We start from the raw sequence: 19,202 nt of genomic DNA on the forward strand, positions 1-19,202 counted from the left end.
ATAATAATTATTATTGTAAATTCTATAAATTGATATTTTTGTGATGGAAAATCATCAGTGCAAAATATATGCTTGCTTTTCCTATATGTCCCACTGCCTGTCAGCATATCTGAAGTGACCGGTTTATGTAGCAGTTTAGCCAATTGCTGTGAACATATTTAAGATATGACATAAAATGTAGCCATTCATCATCCTCAAACCTTGTCCAAAATGGGTAATTTCTCTATCGTCCCTAATGAGCAAGGACTCGTCTATAGGCCTCAGTAAAGCAAACCAGTATCTCACTGTAAAGTTTTGATAGATGACCATTGTAATGAAGGTAAAGATTACAATGACATACAGGAGTTTATACATAGTCACGTGCGAGTCCGTTATGGTTGCATGTCTGGTGAGTGTTTTAAAGAGGAGTTAGCAAGGGTCAGTGGTGATTATGCACATATTGGTATCAGATACTCTAAGCAAAAGCTTGCAAAAATACAGGTCTGTGAGAAACAAATTTAACCATGAACTTGGTAAACAAATATCTTTATTTAAAATATGTTTTAAGCTTTCAAAAGCTTTGTTCAAAGCTTTCAACATCTTCACAGACACCATTCATATTAAATACAATAATAAATCATTTTGTCATATGTGACCCTGGACCACAAAACCAGTCTTAAGTCGCTGGGGTATATTTGTAGCAATAGCCAAAAATACATTGTATGGGTCAAAATTATTGATTTTTCTTTTATGCCAAAAATCATTAGGAAACTAAGTAAAATTCCTACTATAAATATATCAAAATGTAATTTTTGATTAGTAATATGCATTGTTAAGAACTTAATTTGGAGAACTTTAAAGGTGATTTTCTCAGTATTTCGATTTTTTTGCACCCTCAGATTTCAGATTTTCAAATAAATGTATCTCGGCCAAATATTGTCCTATACATCAATAGAACATACATCAATAGAAAGCTTATTTATTGAGCTTTCATATGATGTATAAATCTCAGTTTTGTAAAATTTAACCTTATGACTGGTTTTGTGGTCCAGGGTCACATATAATAATATTGATATAATATTAATATTATACAACCTTCAAATGATTTACGATTGAGGTACAATTCTTTTGTGCAAAAATACATCTGCTAACCGTTTCCTGATCTCTTTCGTCCTGGTGCAATAAATAGTGGGGTTTATTAATGAAGGTACAACAGAGGCTACAATTGTTACTGCATTTCTCTCTGTTAAACTCAGCACAACTCCTATTCGAGTTAGTAAAACAGAAACCAGCTTTGGTGCATAATAACTAAACAAGACAATGAGGTGACTGGAGCAAGTGCTGATCATTTGCCTTTTGCTTGAGTTGTTGGAGAGTCTAGTCACACTATATACCAGGACAGCATAGGTACACATAATAAATGGAAACTGTCCACACAATAACCACAGATTAATCATTGCAGGCAAGAAAAAATAGGGTTCAGGATTAACACAAGCAGCTCTGATCATGGAAGGATAATCACAGAACACATATTTGATGACAGGCTGACAGTACGGGACACTGTCTGCCACTGATATCACAACACCCATTATAGCAAAAGCAATGAGCCAAGTCAGTAAAATAAACACACATGTTCGTGAATTTGTTACAATGCTGTGGTATCTTAAAGGAAGTCTAATTGCAATAAGTCGGTCTGTTGCCATTAGGGACAGTGCCATGCATACTGTGATATCACCGAGATGATAAAAGTATGTCCTTGAGATACAAGAGTAGTATGAAACAGTTTTAATCTCAGCCAGCAGCACTGAGATCATGGTTGTGCTGCAGGTAGAAGAGAACATTATGTCAACAACAGCTAGATTACAGATTAATATGTACATTGGTTTGTGTAATTGTCTGTCAGTCGAGATGATACACAGATTGATGCCGTTCCCAAGCAATGTGAGCATGTAGGTTATTAAGATGAGGAATCCGAGGAGCTTTTGGTTCTGCAGGTGATCAAATCCAATGACGATAAAGCTGTCTACATTTTTCACAGTGTAATTTTCAGCTGCCATTTTTAGTCACTCAGACACAACAGTTACATACAGACACAAGGATTTCAAATGGCAAATATACATCAAACAACAACAATCATAACCTTGATGTACTCATAAATATACAGAAGAAAAGCTCCTATGAAGGAAAATGGAAGAAAGATGCAGACGGCGTCTGTAGCAGCCAGGTGATAAAAACTGTGAAAGTTGAAGTATAGTTTTAGCAGAAATATAAAAAGAGTTTTGGTCATTTTAAATCTTAAATAAGCAAAGTATTTTCTAGTCTTAGTCTTAGATCCTTAAAAATATTAGAATTTCTAATGCAAGAGCTTCTGAGCTGTTGCTCTCATCAATTTCAACAAATGTGTGTTATCCTGCCTTTTATTTTCTTAGCTGTGTGACCATACAGTGTGTCATAGTTTCCTAGCAGCAGTAATTAAAACATTTTAAATAGGGAGTGGTTGTTAATGTTGATCTCAAAGACAGTTAAAAATGTCACAAATTACAGTATTACTAAAGATTAAAATTAGGGATGCACTGAAATGAATATTCTTGGCCGAAGCCAAAGCTGAACAAAATTAAACACTGGGCCGAAGGCTGATTACCGAACACGGTTTTTCATGTTTTTTTTCTCCCATGTATTTTGCCAATTTTTGCACTGTCGCATAAATTAAATAGCCAAAATGTGCTTTTTACAGTTTTGTCTTGCTTTAAAAAAAATACAAAAATCAATTACAAACTCTTTAAAAACATATACTTAACATTTTTAACATTCTAGTAGACATTATAGCCTACCAGCAAAGCACAATTTAACTTAAAATTAATAAGTTAGTAAAATAATATTCTTTGGCCTTTTTTAAGACCCACTTCTTGAATCAGGCATGTGTTTTTTAATCTACAAATAAATGCAGCCTTGCTGAGCAAAGGAGAATGTTATAATAAATGTATTAATTGTCACACCCCCGGACTTTCTTGTTGGTTTTTCCCATTTTCCCCCACAGTTCTGAGTGTTTTTGGTTTCTCCCTTATTGTCTGCACCTGTGTTTGTAATTAGTCTGTGTATTTAAGGTGTGTGTTTTCCCCTGTACTCTTGTCGGTCTTTAATGTTATATGGATGTTTTCCCCTGGTGTTCCTGTGTCTACCTGTATTCCGTTGGATTTATTAAATATACGTCTTTTATTTTACGTCGTTGTTCGTGTGTTCCTGCCTGCATCGTGACAGAAAGACCGACCGAAACAGTTTTTTTTTGCGTATTCCACCCCGTTTTGTTTATCATTCAGTTTTTCAGTCTTTTTGTTTCCGTAGTGTTTTCCCCCATGGATTCCTTCCTCCGTCCTGAATTCATCCTCCTCCGGTTGAAGCAGGGGGATTTACCGCTCGAGGGTTACACATTCATGTTCCAGCTTGTAGCAAACACCACCAGCTACCCGGATGACGCGCTCTGTAGGTTCTATGACGCTAGCCTCAACGCGTCGTGCAGAGCGCCGTCGTCCGAGGATGGCCCTCGAGCGGATTTCGCCGCATTTGTGGAGTGGACACTGGCGAGAAACAGACCCGCGTTCCCCGCCTGTTCCAAGGAGCATCTCGCCAGTGCCACTCCGGACCCAGAGCCCAGCCAGCCACCCCGACCCGCGGATTATGAGCCCTTCACAGACGGAAAGCCCGAGCCCGGAGCGACAGCAGTATGGAGTGCCGACGGGGTCAAAACTGCTGATCAGGTGCGTGAGCCGGCCATTACATCCGCGACGGTGGAGTGCTTCGTGGAGCAAGAGAGGGCTGTAGAGAGCCCCGTCCACTGCACCGCCACTGGGGGTGAGAAAGAGCACTCTGGGGACTTAATTGACTGTTTCACGGAAATACCCATCTGCCTGGATTTCCCTCCCACCCTCCCTCTTCTGCCTAAGCCTGAATCTCCGCTGGTTCCGCCCAGCCATCCAGAGTCACCGCTGGTTCCGCCCAGCCTTCATGAATCCCCGTTGTCTGCTGTCTGTCCCCTTGCTCACCCTCAGCCCACCATCTGTGCGGTGGGTTCGCCGCGGGTCTGCCAATCTCCATCGGTGTCATGGCTGGAGGATCCCTCACCATCGCCTCCAGCCTCAGAGTCCTGGACTCCGCCTCGGCCCTCCGACCCTGCGGCTCCACCCCGGCTCTCTGCTCCCTCGTCTCCGCTGTCGCCCGTCGGTCCATCAGCTCCACCGGGCTCCATCGTCCCTCCGGCTCCGCCCTGGTCAGTCGTCGCCCCACCTTCGCCTCTGGACTATACTCCTCCGGCTGTGCCTTGTCGCTCCGTCCCACCAGCTCGTTGGACCTCCTCCCTCCCGCGGGCACAGCCTCGGCCCTCTGTCGCTCCGGCTCCGCCGCGGACCTCCGGATCTCCATCTCCGCCTTGGTCGCCAGAGCCTTGGGTTCCGCCTTGGCCCTCCGGATCCGCGGTGTCACCCAAGATCTTCGGCTTTCCGTCTCCGCATCGGGCTCTCCCACCACCTGCTCCGCCTCCGTCGGTCGGCCCCATGGAGTCATCAGCCTCTCCAACGGCTCCACCTTGGAACTCCATCATGGCTGAGTTCTGGGTCCCACCTGGCTCCTCCTGCTCCAGCCCCTTCCTGTCACCTCCTTGGCTCCTCCCTCTGTCACCACCCTGGACTCCATCTTGTGTCCTCCTCCCGGGAGTCCGTCCTCCACCTAAGCCCCCTCCTAAGACTTTGTACTGTTTCCTTTTGTCTGTTTGTCGGCACGAGGATGTGCCTTCCGGGAGGGGGAGGTAATGTCACACCCCCGGACTTTCTTGTTGGTTTTTCCCATTTTCCCCCGCAGTTCTGAGTGTTTTTGGTTTCTCCCTTATTGTCTGCACCTGTGTTTGTAATTAGTCTGTCTATTTAAGGTGTGTGTTTTCCCCTGTACTCTTGTCGGTCTTTAATGTTATATGGATGTTTTCCCCTGGTGTTCCTGTGTCTGCCTGTATTCCGTTGGATTTATTAAATATACGTCTTTTATTTACGTCGTTGTTCGTGTGTTCCTGCCTGCATCGTGACATTAATAGAGCTGTTGTAATGATTATCATTATTTTTGTTTTACTTTTTATTTTATTTTACAGAACATCAGAAACAATGCTAACATTTATGAATGTTGACTTTTATTTTGGCAGAAACCCACAAAAAGACCTCAGTACTACTTTTTGCTGAAAGCGTCAGATTTATGAATGACTCTCATCACGCTGTTACAGCACAGATTTTCCTTGCACTTTGGACTTTGAACCCTGACTAACAAGCTCCTGCAGTGCTGTCAGAAAACATACAATTTGTGCGTGTATTAGACAAAATAACGTTCTGTAGTTTATTTACTAATGGTTTAAGGCCATTTCGCGATTTCAGTCATCATACAGTAACCAGCAACAACCACCCCTTTGATATGCGATGTGGTTCTAAACAGTCTCTCGCTGTCGGTGCTTGTAATGATTTTTGCATCTACTCGGACCGGTTTAAATGCTTCCACACTTTTGGTATAATTTTGGTATAAATTATAATTTTTTTAACCTGAAGCTCTGTGTGAACTCTTGTGTATTTCCGATTCAAAACAGTTAGGGTATGTCGAAAAACTCCCATCGGAAATATATCAAATTGTAATTTTTATGCATTGCTAAGAACCTAATTTAGGCAACTTTAAAGGCGATTTTCTCAATATTTAGATTTTTTTTGTACCTAAGATGTTCAGATAGTTGTATCTCTGCAAAATATTGTCCTATCCTAACAAACAATACACTGACCCTTATGACTGGTTTTGTCGTCCAGGGTTACATATTCATACTGCTAAAACATTCATGTAAGGGGATAACCAAAAGATCATTGTTTGTAGCAAATCACACAATATACAGTATCTCACAAAAGTGAGTACACCTCTCACATTTTAGCAATAATTTTAGTATATCTTCTCAAGGAACAATACTACAGAAATGAAACTTGGATATATTTTTGAGTAGTCAATGTGAAGCTTGTATAGCAATATAGATTTACTGTCCTCTGAAAATAACTCAACATACAGCCATTATTGTCAAAATAGCTGGCAACAAAAGTGAGTACACTAAGTGAAAACAGCAGTATGTTGTTTAACCATGCAAAGCCACATGTCCTTTTCATCATGTTTATGTTTTTGTCTGCTTAACAGGACCATACATAAAGTTGCATATCTTGTATTAGAGCAGTTAAAATTTAGTGCTTAGTACAATTCTCTCATACTGACCACTGGATGTTCAACATGACATCTCATGGCAAAGAACTTTCTGAGGATTTGAAAATTAGAATTGTTGCTTTTCACAAAGATGGCCAAGGCTATTAGAGGTTCAGTAACACCCTGAAACCGAGTTACACTACAGTGGTCAGGGTCATACAGAGGTTTTCCAAGATGGGTTCCATTCGGAACAGGCCTTGCAAGGGTCGATCAACAAAGTTGAGCACTCGTTCTGTGCATCAGGTGCAGAACCTGGCTTAAAAAAACATATGCACGAGTGCTGCCAGCATTGCTTTAAAGGTTGCAAAAGTAGAAGGTCAGCTTGTCAGTGCTCAGACCATACACCACACACTGCAGCAATTCGGTTTGCATAGGTGTCATCCCACCTGTGTCTTGCCTACAGTCAAGCATGGTGGTGGTAGCATCATGGTCTGGGGCTACATGAGTGCTGCTAGTACTGGGGAGCTGCAGTTAATTGAGGGAAACATGGATTCCATTATATACTGTACATTTTGAAAGTTGAAAGTTGAAAGTTTATTTGCACATATAATATTTAAAATACAACTTTACAAATCCAATAAAAGAAGAAAATGAAAATACTGTGCAGGAGAAAGTGAGAAGACCCTAAGGTCTTATAAAACCACCTCCCCAAAATCCCATTAAATAGACATAAAGTTACATGATCAAACAAGACAATACAATCACACATCAAGCATTTAAATATAACAAATTAACAAGATAAACTTATTTACATGTTAACATTATTTTCAGCTCTCTTTTGAAAGAGTTTAGAGTGGTCTTAGTCTTTAAAGCGGGGTCTAAATGATTACAGAGGGAAGGCCCTCTGTATTTCAGTGTAGATTGATTGGCCGTAGTTCTACAAAAGGGAAGATAAAAGTCTTTGCAGCGCCTTATGGAATAAGCATGAACATCCGTAGAATACATGAAAAAGTTTAATTAAAAGCTCTGGGCATAGTATTTGTCATATTCACATACTTGTACATAAAGATATTTATGCAATAGATGTTAACATTAAATATAGTCAAAATGTTATATTTTATGAAAAGCGGAGCAGATGATGACAATTTATTTGATTTACTCATAATTCTTAAGAATTTCTTTTCGTTTGGAGCATTTTTTGTTCGTTAAATGTAAGTTTTGGATTTTTAAAATGACCAGCGAGTAGATCATAGCCTATGTTTGATCAATTTAGCTTCTCAAATGACCACGACTTGCCTGAAATAAAATCTTTAGATATTAAACAGTTCAAGCATATTATATATGTTAGTTTAAATGTTTAACCTATATAAATGTGCGCTGTTAGACCCATATCCAATCGTTTGTGTGGAAAGTCAAAGCTAAAGCGGGCTTACAGGACGACTTGGAGGCACCAGCGATCACTTGCACTGGAAACAACTTAAAATATTGCATAATTTTTGCTCATAAAGGTTAGAGTAATATATGATTCGGAGCTGTGAAGGGTCTACGTTTATTTGTGTGCACTCACAATATCAACAAAACTTTGTGAGTTTATAATATAAAAAAGAAAACATACAGGATGCGCTTCTGCCGTCTTGGTCTTGAACAGGAGCGTTTCACAATGATGAACCGAAACCGAAAGCAAAATCTTTAATTAGGCTATGAAATCCTTAAAGACGTAATTCTTTAAGGCGAGTCTAATGAGGAAATGGCTTGTCAGGATCGTCAGATTTTTATTTTTTTTTTTATTTTTATTTTTTTATATTTCCTTACTATTTCCCCCAACACATTCATGGTAATTACTTTTGCCGGTGCTTTTGGCTACTGCGCGCGCATGATCGCGCAACTCTTTAAACTGCGCTGCAGGCACGCTCGATGCTACCCATCGGGCTTGGGCTGCACTTGTATTAAGCTTGTGTCTATTTTGATGAATATGCAGATTAAACATCTATGCTTTCTTTTTTTAAAATTTTTTTTAATCTCATTTGAAAAGAATTTGCACTCCAAATAAACATGATATTTCTTGCAGTTGAATTGCAAAGCGACTTTTTTACTATTTTGCTCTATACATAGCCTGGGTGTCCCCATGCTGCCTTCCGCGCAGCGCGATTTTATTCACGCTGGAAGGTAGCATGGAAACCATGGACCAAATTTTCACCTCAGATAGGGAACCAATCACAGAACGGGGAGGGAGCAGCAAGACGATGACGCCTTCTATGCGTCGCGACTCACCGAAGCAGTTTGTTTATAACTATGGATCCAGCATGGCAGCAAGTTATCATTCGATGCAGCCGTTCACATGTCGCGCCTAAAAACGCGTGGAAAACGCTAGGCGCGTCGCTTTCTCCTTTCCAAACCGCTCTGTAGCTTGCGCATGGAAAACGCGAGTGCGTCGCAACCGCGTCGCTTCCATTATGCGCGCGCATACCGCGCGTCTACATTTGAAATAACGAACTTTAACGCGCAAAAGACGCGACATGTGAGCGGCCCCTTAGATAGTGTTCTAAGTAGTTTAGAACGCAAGTTTATTTTGAAAAAAGAGCAACTTTTGGCGTTAAACCATCGCTCTGTATACGTCATCCGGTATGATTGAAACGATTGGCTATGAGCTACGCACAGGCGCATTTGATAGACATTCATAGCGCCCAATAAACGGCTCTGGGCATTCGTAAACCACGCCTCAAATACGAGAAAATGAACATGTGGTTCCCAGACCACGAATCATGACGGAGTCATAACGTGGTCTGGCGTTAGCCAGGCTACTCCATACAGAGAATAATACTAGAATAATAAGTTTTGAAGCCTATAACTTATACCAGAAATAACGGCAAAGCCAAAAATTATTGTCTTCAGTTAGACTTAGGCATGCAAAAAAAAAAAAATAGTTTTGTGCTACCCTAACATTTTTACTGGCCCCTTTCGGCCACCCTATGAAAAAAATCCTGGAGGCGCCACTGTGTGGGGATAGATTAAACTATAATATAATGTTTTCATACATGAAATATCAATTAAAGAGCGAACTCTACTCAGTATACCAACAGATTTCATTATTTTTCTACAAACATGTTGAATATGATATTTCCAGGTTAGTTTTTGGTCGACAATGACACCTAAAAATTTTATTTGGCTCACTTGGCTAATTTTTAAACCATCAATTGATACCTCTATGTCCTGACAATCTCCTTTATTTTTTTGTGCTAAAAATCATTTAGTTAGTTTTTTGTATATTAAGAGAGAGTTGATTTACTTTAAACCATTTAGAAATATTTTGCAACTCTTCATTTGCTTCTCTTATCAATGTGTCAATGTAGAATGAGATAATAGAAGACATGTATCATCTGCAAACATGAGTGGCATAACATTTTTACAAACAAATCTTAAATCATTGATATAAATTAGGAATAATAGAGCTCCCAAAATGGACCCCTGCGGTCCCCCGCATAATAGTTTTCCCCTACTTGAGCTCAGATTGTTAACATAAACAAATTGCTCTCTCTCATCCAAATAATTTTGTACCCAATTTAAGGCTATATGTTTAATGCCATAATTTTCTAATTTTGCTAAAATAATATTATGATTTATTGTGTCGAATGCTTTTGACAAATCTAAAAATATACCAATAGTATTATTTTTCTCATGCAGATTTTTTGTGATTTTATCGACAGACTGTAAAAGAGCCATTTCTGTAGACATGTTCTCTCTGAAGCCAAACTGATGATCATATAAGATCAAATTTTCTGTAAAGTGTTTTAATATCCTTTTATAAAGTAATTTTTCCAGTATTTTAGAAAACAAAGGTAGAACTGAAATAGGTCGATAATTGTTAAATAAATTCAAATTCCCAGACTTAAACAAAGGAGTTACTTTAGCTAATTTGAGATCTCTTGGTACAACACCTGTTTTGAGTGACAAAGAGAGAACATAAGTTACAGGCTCAATAATAGAGGAAGCTACTTTCTTTATGAGACTAACTCTAATTTCATCATGTCCTGGAGCTGTGTCCTTCATCTTTAATATGATTTCAAGCACTTCATTAGGAGTTGGAGGATCAAATTCATTTAAGCAAGGATGAGGCAAATCAAAAATTTGTGAAGTAAATTTTCCTGTATTCACAATGTTTTTTGCAGTGAAGGACCAACATTCACAAAGAAATCATTAAAACCTTTGCTATATCGATGGGGTTTTGATAATTCTCAATACCATCAGATAACTGAGATGGAATACCTCGAGTTGTTTATTTTTTATTTAATAATTCATTTATAACATTCCAGGTATTTTTTATATTTTCACATGAATTTCCTAACTTTTGAGAAAAATATTTTTTTCTTGACATCTTTTAGAACTTTGCTGAATTTGTTTTTATATTTTTTATAATACGCAGTATTTAACGTGTGGGGCTAATACGAGATTTTTTATACAACTTATTTTTAGTAATGGAAGATTTTCTTAATGCAGGTGTAAACCATGGCTTAGAAATATTCCTGTTTTTACTTCTACTTTGTACCAATGGAAAACATTTATTAAACAAAGATGAAAATATATTCATAAATGTCTGATAAGCTGTTTCGGCATCCTGATGTCCGAAGACCTGATTCCATGATATCTCAGCCAGTGACCTTTTAAAAGACTCAACATATTTAGAAGTAAGTCTACGATGTTTCATACTATAGGTTGGCTTTTTTTGCAGAGAATTTGTAAAAAGCAGAAATACAGGGAGATGATCTGAAATATCAGTGAGCATTACACCTGATGTGATTGAATTTACAAAATGATTAGTTAGTATATTATCAATTAAGGTTGCCGATGAACACGTTATCCTTGTTGGTTTATCAATAAGTGGATAAAAATAATAAGAATAAAGTGTATTTAAGAACTCAATGGAGGAATTAGATTCATGTTTCAAAAGATCAATGTTGAAATCTCCAAGAAGAATGCAAGTCCTATTCTTATCAGAACATGATGCCTTCCCTCCAGAAACTAGGCCGAATGGCAGTTTTCCAACATGATAACGATCCTAAACACCACCAAGATGACAACTGCCTTGCTGAGGAAGCTGAAGGTGATTGTCACGTTGGAGTAAGGGTCATCTGGGTCCAAATGCAGGGAAAGGATTTTTTAATGAGACAAATAACAAAATAAACAAACAAAAGGCCAACACGGCACAACTTAAACATAAACTCAAATACTAAATAACAAAACCAGAGCCAAGATACAGGAACGTAGAGCAGACGGAGAGTTGACAGAAGACATAAGACAATGCAGACCTGAAAACGGAATGAAGTGTGAGTGTTCTTATACAGAGTCCAGATAGTGAACAGCTGTGTGTGAATCAGTGGTAATGACAAAACAGACGTGATGAATCAGAGTGCAGTGCAAACAGCGACCTCAGGTGGCTGAGGGAAAACCCACAGCCCCGATCATGACAGTACCCCCTCTCTAGGGAACGGCTACCAGACGTTCCCAAAACAAAATTTCTGGAGGGAGGAGGAACGGTGGAAGGTGCATAAGGGGGAGGGATGGCGGGCCAGGCCCGTGCAGCGGAGGGACGTGAGCGGACACCGCCGCCAGAGGAACGTGAGCTGGCCTCGCCGCCAGTGGAACGTGAGCTGGCCTCGCCGCCAGTGGAACGTGAGCTGGCCTCGCCGCCAGAGGAACGTCAGCGGATGCCGCCAGAGGAACGTCAGCGGTCACCGCCGCGTCCGGAACAGAGAGAGCGGTCAACGCCGCGTCAGGAGCAGAGAGAGCGGTCACCGCCGCGTCAGGAGCAGAGAGAGCGGTCACCGCCGCGTCAGGAGCAGAGAGAGCGGTCACCGCCGCGTCCGGAGCAGAGAGAGCGGTCACCGCCGCGTCCGGAGCAGAGAGAGCGGTCACCACCGCGTCCGTAGCAGAGAGAGCGGTCACCGCCGCGTCAGGAGCAGAGAGAGCGGTCACCGCCGCGTCCGTAGCAGAGAGCGCGGTCACCGCCGCGTCCGGAACAGAGAGCGCGGTCACCGCCGCGTCCGGAACAGAGAGAGCGGTCACCGCCGCGTCCGGCACAGAGAGAGCGGTCACCGCCGCGTCCGGCACAGAGAGAGCGGTCACCGCCGCGTCAGGAACAGAGAGAGCGGTCACCGCCGCGTCCGGCACAGAGAGCGCGGTCACCGCCGCGTCAGGAACATCGAGAGCGGTCACCGTCGCGTCAGGAACATCGAGAGCGGTCACCGCCGCGTCCGGCACATCGAGAGCGGTCACCGCCGCGTCCGGCACAGAGAGAGCGGTCACCGCCGCGTCAGGAACAGAGAGCGTGGCCACCGCCGCGTTCGGAACAGAGAGAGCGGTCACCGCGGCATCAGGAACAGCGAGAGCGGTCACCGCCGCCTCAGGAACAGCGAGAGCGGTCACCGCCGCCTCAGGAACAGCGAGAGCGGTCACCGCCTCGTCCGGAACAGAGAGCGCGGTCACCGCCGCTTCCGGAACAGAGAGCGCGGTCACCGCCTCGTCCGGAACAGAGAGCGCGGTCACCGCCGCTTCCGGAACAGAGAGCGCGGTCACCGCCGCGTCCGGAACAGAGAGCGCGGTCGTCTCCACCCCCACCGCAAAGCAGGGGCGCTTCCGCATAGCCTCGGCGATACCAGCATCCACCGCCAGGCAGGCGTAGATGTACTCGAACCTTGCGGCCGACGCCGCCTCGAAAGACATCCCCTCTGTCTTGGGAGCAGAGGGAATGGTCGCCGCCCCCAAGCGGGGGAATGCCGCCTCAAAAAAAAATTTCCTCCCCGCTGGACCCATTTGTGAGGTCTGCATTCTGTCACGTTGGAGTAAGGGTCATCTGGGTCCAAATGCAGGGAAAGGATTTTTTAATGAGACAAATAACAAAACCAGAGCCAAGATACAGGAACGTAGAGCAGACGGAGAGTTGACAGAAGACATAAGACAATGCAGACCTGAAAACGGAATGAAGTGTGAGTGTTCTTATACAGAGTCCAGATAGTGAACAGCTGTGTGTGAATCAGTGGTAATGACAAAACAGACGTGATGAATCAGAGTGCAGTGCAAACAGCGACCTCAGGTGGCTGAGGGAAAACCCACAGCCCCGATCATGACAGTGATGGCCAAGTATGTGTCCAGACCTGAACCCTATTAAGCACTTGTGGGGCATCCTCAGGTGTAAGGTGGAGAAACACAATGTGTCCAACGTCTAGCAGCTAACACAATATATTGACACTTTGGGCAAGTTCACTTAGGGTGTATTCACTTTTGTTGCCTGCTATTTTGACAATAAATGCTGTATGTTGAGTAATTTTCAGGTGACAATAAATCCATACTGCTATACAAGTTGCACATTGACTACTTTTATCCAAGTTTCATTTCTATAGTATTGTCCCTTGAGAAGATATACTAAAATGGTTGCTGAAATGTGAGGGGTGTACTCATTTTTGTGACATATTGTATATCTCTAGAGGCTGAATATTTAATTTAATTCTGTTTTACATTAGGGCTGCAACGATTCGTCGACGTTGTCGACAAAAATCGATAATAGAAATAGTCGACAATGAATTTCATTGTCGATGTTGTCGCCAGACAACCGAGTGAGGCATCTTTCTGCCGAGAGTCGCACATACGCAGCTTCTATGCTGAGCGATAACATACAGAAATGGCGGCGTCCAACGCAGCAGCTGCGCGTACCAAAACACGCCCGTTTCACACATACTCCGTCTGCAGTGCGGTTTTTTTTTTTCCACACCCATGTTAACGGATTAGAACGTTCACAATGTACGGACTGCAAACGCGTTCTGTGTGAAAGCAAAACTAGTCTGTGCTTCTTCTGCACCGCATACGTAACGCACACGGACTGTAGACGCACTGCAGACTGAGTATGTATGAAACAGGAGTAAAGTTTGGGAGCATTTTAGCCTGCTACGGCGAATTAAAATATTACCTGCATGTTTTGTAAAGCAGTCCTTGCGCATCACGGCAGCACCTCTGTGATGCACGAACATTTAAAGAGAAAGCACGTCGGACAGTTGAATGAAACGGAGTTTGGCTGGCCTCGGTAAGATTTAAATAACATGGAAGCCAATACGTTTTGTTTTGGATATACATTTTTGTTTACTGTTTTATTGCTGCTGATGGTTTACAGGAAGAAAATGTTTACTTGATTTTAATTTATTTTTTCTTATAAAACAAATGTGCCTGTCCATTAAAAAAATTATAGAGTTTCTTAATTTATGCATTTATGTCTGTACTGACCGAGCACTGTGCCTAATTGGTTTTAGACAGGGCATTTTTATTTACTTTTAGTATGAATTGGCCTATCAGCAGCAAAATATGCATCTTTTATTGAAGTACCCCCTTCTTTCTTGTGTTTACTATAATTTTCCACATAATTAAAGCAATCTCATGCTAAATTTGAGAAAAATTGAATAATTATCCGATTAGTCGACTAATCGTTTCAATAGTCGGTGACTAGTCGACTATTAAAATAGTCGTTAGTTGCAGCCCTATTTTACATAATACGTTGATCTCTGTTGACCTTTATTTTATAATGATGGAGATCTTAAAAGAAATAGTATTGTATGCTTTGCAGTTAACCTGGAAATCATTTGGGATAGAGCCATAGGCCATGGCATTAAAGCAAAGCTGTAGTGAAGGTCCAACTCGTCACATGTTAACACTTTTTCAGGACCTCTAATCGTCATGTTTTAATGCACAGAGTACCTATTTAGTGTCATTTTTCGTCACGCAGGGTGCTAGCAGTTGTTTGCCCTGTGTGTCAGATCATGCCACATTTAATTCTTTACATGCATTTGTAAAAACAGAAATTATTTTATATACATTACTTTCATAGATAATTTGAAGCACCATTTCAAACTATTTGTGAGATAGTAGATAGTTGTGAGAGTAGTATAACACATCAAAACTGTTACATGTATCCTTGTGTTTGTATCTGTTCATTTGGTTTCTTCCTCTGTCTTCACCCGTCAGTTTGTGATCATTTGGTTCTGTCCTTGTTACATCGTTATCCTCATCACCTGTGTCTCTTCTTCTTCTTCTTCTTCTTGTTTAATGGCGACCAACTCCTTAGGAGCATTTACACCTGTGTCTCATGATTAGTTTGTCTTTATAAGTCTGTCCCAGTTTTCAGTCCTTTGACGGTCATTGTAGTCTATGTGTGTGGATGTTTCCTGTGCTTTTTCCTGAAGAATCATATTAAAAGTATTTGTTATTTGGATACCGTCTCGTCTAACCATGCACTACAGCTAACAAAAACATTATATGCAAAATATTTGTATTATCCAAAGAAAGTTATTTTTTGACTCTTGGGTTCATATGTCTCAGTTGAATGTGAATGCCTATCATCAGTTGTTTACTAGAACATTAACGTTCCTCAGAGTCAGAAAGACCTAGAGAACCAATTAAGGGCTTTGAATTGTTGCAAACATGTAGACACTTTGCGGACAAACATCACTAAGGCCCCGCTTGCATGTGCACAGAAAAAAATTAAAATAAATAAATGACTGTATCATTTATTTAAAGTGTGTTTTTATATTGGTCTAACTGACAATCATGAGTTAAATTTATGATCACTTTGTCCAAAAGCATATAACATTCCCTATAGAAAAAATTAAAAGAAACAATTGCTTGTTTAGATCACTTGACGTCAGAGGGTTGATGTGCAGAACACATATTGGCTATAGCTTTACTGTCTGCAGAAATTATAGTATAGTATTTTTTATTATTATTATTAGAAACATAAAATATTATTTACATTTCAAAAAGCCATCACAATAAGGTCTTTTGAAGGTGTATTTACTTATGGTAAACTAAATTAAATGTTCTTAGTTTATTCTTAAGTGAAAATTCTCTTATTTTCTTTTATTTATGGTGAAATTAATGAGTAAAAAGACAAAAAATATTACATTAACCTGCATTAGGTAAATTTTTTTCTTATGTCTAAAGAAATATATTCATTTAAATATTTGGTCTTCATAATCTCTTTACATTGTATAAATGTTTTTGTCTTCAGGGAAATATTCATATTTTAATTAATATGAATATCAGTTGGTCTTATTACTTTTTTCAGTGTCATGTCTTGTCTTTGCTATATGTGAAACACTTATCTTTATTGTATTACCTCACCTTAACCCCTTTAAAATTCATGTTGGGTATATTAATTTGTAATATTGAAACCAAAACATATGTATAGGCCAACATCTTAATATATACAAGGGCCTTCCTAATGTTCAGTTGCTAAGCTGATAATGTTTTTATAGAATCATTAACTGCTGGGACTGAGGGACAGCAAATGTTATTTTATATTGATTTGCTTTATTAATATAATTCATACACGGCACAAATACACAATGCAATAACAAATATTTAGTTTTCTGTTTCACATTACATTAATCATTTCTTCTAATACTGTGATTTAAAAAAAGAAGCATTCTTTGTTTTAAAAACAAAACTACTTTGGCCTTGTCTCTAACATGAGCAAGAGCATCATAAAACACATGCAGCAGCAGCAACAGCACAATCTAAGAATTAACATTATAAATCTATCATTGAACCTGAGTTTTAATGATTAGGCATAATTTTTTTGCGCAAAAACACATGTACTAATTGTTTTCTGATCTCTTTATTTCTGGTACAGTAAACAGTGGGGTTAATCAAAGGAGGAACTACAGAGGCTACAATCACTATTGCATTTCGCTCTATTAAATTTAGCACAACTCCTACACGTGTTAGTAAGTTAACAACCACCTTCGGTGCAAAATAACTGAGCAGGACAATTATATGACTCAAGCAAGTGTTGATCATTTGCTTTCGGTTGGAGTTGTTGGAGAGTTTAGTCACACTATATGCCAGGACAGCATAAGTACACAGAATAAAAGGGAACTGTCCACACAGTGGCCACAAATTAAATATTGTAGAAAGAGCAAAAAATGGTTCAGGATCAACACAAGCAGTTGTGACCAGTGTACCATATGAACAGAACATGTATTTGATGATAGGCTGACAGTACGGGAGTTTGTCTACCAGAGAAATCATAAAACCTAACAGAGCAAAACCACCAACCCAGGTTACAAAAATAAGCAGACATGTTCTTGAATTTGTTACAATGCTGTGGTATCTTAATGGAAATCTAATTGCAATAAGTCGGTCAATTGCCATTAATGTCACAGCCATGCATTCTGAAAAGTCACCAAGATGATAGAAGTACGCACCTGAGATACAAGAGTGCAATGAAACAGTTTTAATCTCAGCCAGCAGCACTGAGATCATTGTTGGGCTGCAGCTAGTAGAGAACATTATGTCAACAACAGCTAGATTACAGATCAATATGTACATTGGTTTGTGTAAATGTCTGTTAGTTGAGATGATACACAGATTAATGCTGTTCCCAAGCAATATGAGCATGTAAGTTATTAAGATGAGGAATCCGAAGAGTTTTTGGTTTGGCAGGTAATCAAATCCAGTGATTATTAAAGTGTCTACATTTTTCACAGTGTAATTTTCAGTTGCCATTTTCAGTCACTCACTTCCTAACATCCAGCAACAAGTATTTAGAAGAATACAGTTAGTACAGATGAAAAGATTAAGTCACTTAGAGCCTCAACGTACTCACATAGGCACAGAAAAAATGCTCCTATGAAGGAAAATGGCAGAAAGATGCAAACAGTGTCTGTAACAGCCAGATGACGAAAACTGTAAAGACTGAAGTATAGTTTCAACAGAAGTACAAAAAGAGTTTCATTCATTCTCATAAATAAACAAAATAAAATAATTAAAACAATCTTTTAGTTTTTTTTTCTCTTTGTGGCTTTAAAAATATTTAAATACCAAACAGAGCAGATTATAATTACATTAAACAAACCATCCAAGATGTTCCTCTTGTTCAAGAGACTTGTGTGTGATGTTATGCCTTTTATATTTTCATTCTGTGACATACGTCATGGTTTCATAGCAACTGTGGTTAAGACAAAAAACATTGAAATCTCTTTCCAATTATAGAAATGCATAGTCAGTTATTTCTCCATTCTAATGTTTTCTTATGAGTTTACCACATTAAAGATTTGTTGAATGAAAGAATTCCAATAGTACATCAAATCAGCATAAAATGCAATTATTTTTCAGGAAATGTGGCTAAAGGACCATAGTTCCAGGCAGGTCTTGACTGCATTACACTTCTGAATCACTTCACGAAATGATTTTAGATTAGATTAGATTATATTAGATTCAACTTTATTGTCATTACACATAACCCAGTTGCAAAGTAAGGTGTTAACGTCCTGGTCCCTAAGTTTGGTGATTAACTTAGAGGGTAGGACCGTATTGAATGCCGAGCTAAAATCAACAAACAGCATTCGTGCATAGATGTTTGTATTGTCCAGGTGTGTGAGTACAGAGTGCAGAGCTATGGAGACTGCATACTCTGTGCTCCTATTGCCACGGTATGCAAACTGGTGTGGGTCCAGTAAGCAGAGAGTTCTTGAGGAGTGAGAGGACCAGCCGCTCAAAGCACTTCATAATGATGGGTGTGAGTGTGACAGGGCGGTAGTCATTCAGGCATGTTGGGCTAGAGTGTTTCAGCACTGGCACAATGGAGGTAGATTTAAAACATTTTGGTACAACTGCTTGGGCAAGGGACATGTTAGAAAAATGTCTGTGAATACCCCAGCAAGCTGCTCTGCACATGCCCTCAGTTCGTGCCCAGGGATACGGTCTGGTCTAGCAGCCTTGCGCGTGTTGATCTGGCTCAGTGCGGTGTGGACGTCAGAGGAGGTTAGTGTGATGGGTAAGTGGTCGTTTGAGGGAGCGATCTTGGTGGCAGTTTCTTTATTGTCTCTCTCAAAGTCATTAAGCTTGTTCAGGAAGAAGACATTAGTAGCTGTAGGGGTGGCATGGCTGGGTTTGTAATCGCTGATTGCCTGAATGCTTGAATGCCCCTGCCCCTGCCACATGCGTCGAGGGTCAGAGTTTAAAAAGTGCTCCTCTAGCTTTAG

At 40.4% G+C, this 19,202-nt stretch overlaps 2 protein-coding genes across 2 annotated transcripts; both read right to left on the reverse strand.

Annotated features, from left to right (window-relative positions):
• Positions 1-1,085: 1,085 nt before the first annotated feature.
• LOC141298923 (olfactory receptor 6N1-like) lies at positions 1,086-2,036 on the reverse strand. The gene has a single exon (XM_073829223.1). It carries the CDS (start codon positions 2,034-2,036, stop codon positions 1,086-1,088), a length of 951 nt encoding a protein of 316 aa, XP_073685324.1.
• Positions 2,037-16,773: 14,737 nt separating this feature from the next.
• On the reverse strand, positions 16,774-17,724 carry LOC141299893 (olfactory receptor 10G4-like). Its single transcript, XM_073830256.1, has one exon. The coding sequence runs from the start codon at positions 17,722-17,724 to the stop codon at positions 16,774-16,776; it is 951 nt and encodes a 316-aa protein (XP_073686357.1).
• Positions 17,725-19,202: the final 1,478 nt, after the last annotated feature.

This window comes from Garra rufa, chromosome 23, assembly GCF_049309525.1.
Source record: "Garra rufa chromosome 23, GarRuf1.0, whole genome shotgun sequence".
NCBI lineage: Eukaryota > Metazoa > Chordata > Actinopteri > Cypriniformes > Cyprinidae > Garra > Garra rufa.

What these genes read in the sequence shown, in the direction of transcription:
- LOC141298923 (XM_073829223.1), bottom strand. Translation starts at nt 2,036, where the DNA reads ATGGCAGCTGAAAATTACACTGTGAAAAATGTAGACAGCTTTATCGTC.
- LOC141299893 (XM_073830256.1), bottom strand. Translation starts at nt 17,724, where the DNA reads ATGGCAACTGAAAATTACACTGTGAAAAATGTAGACACTTTAATAATC.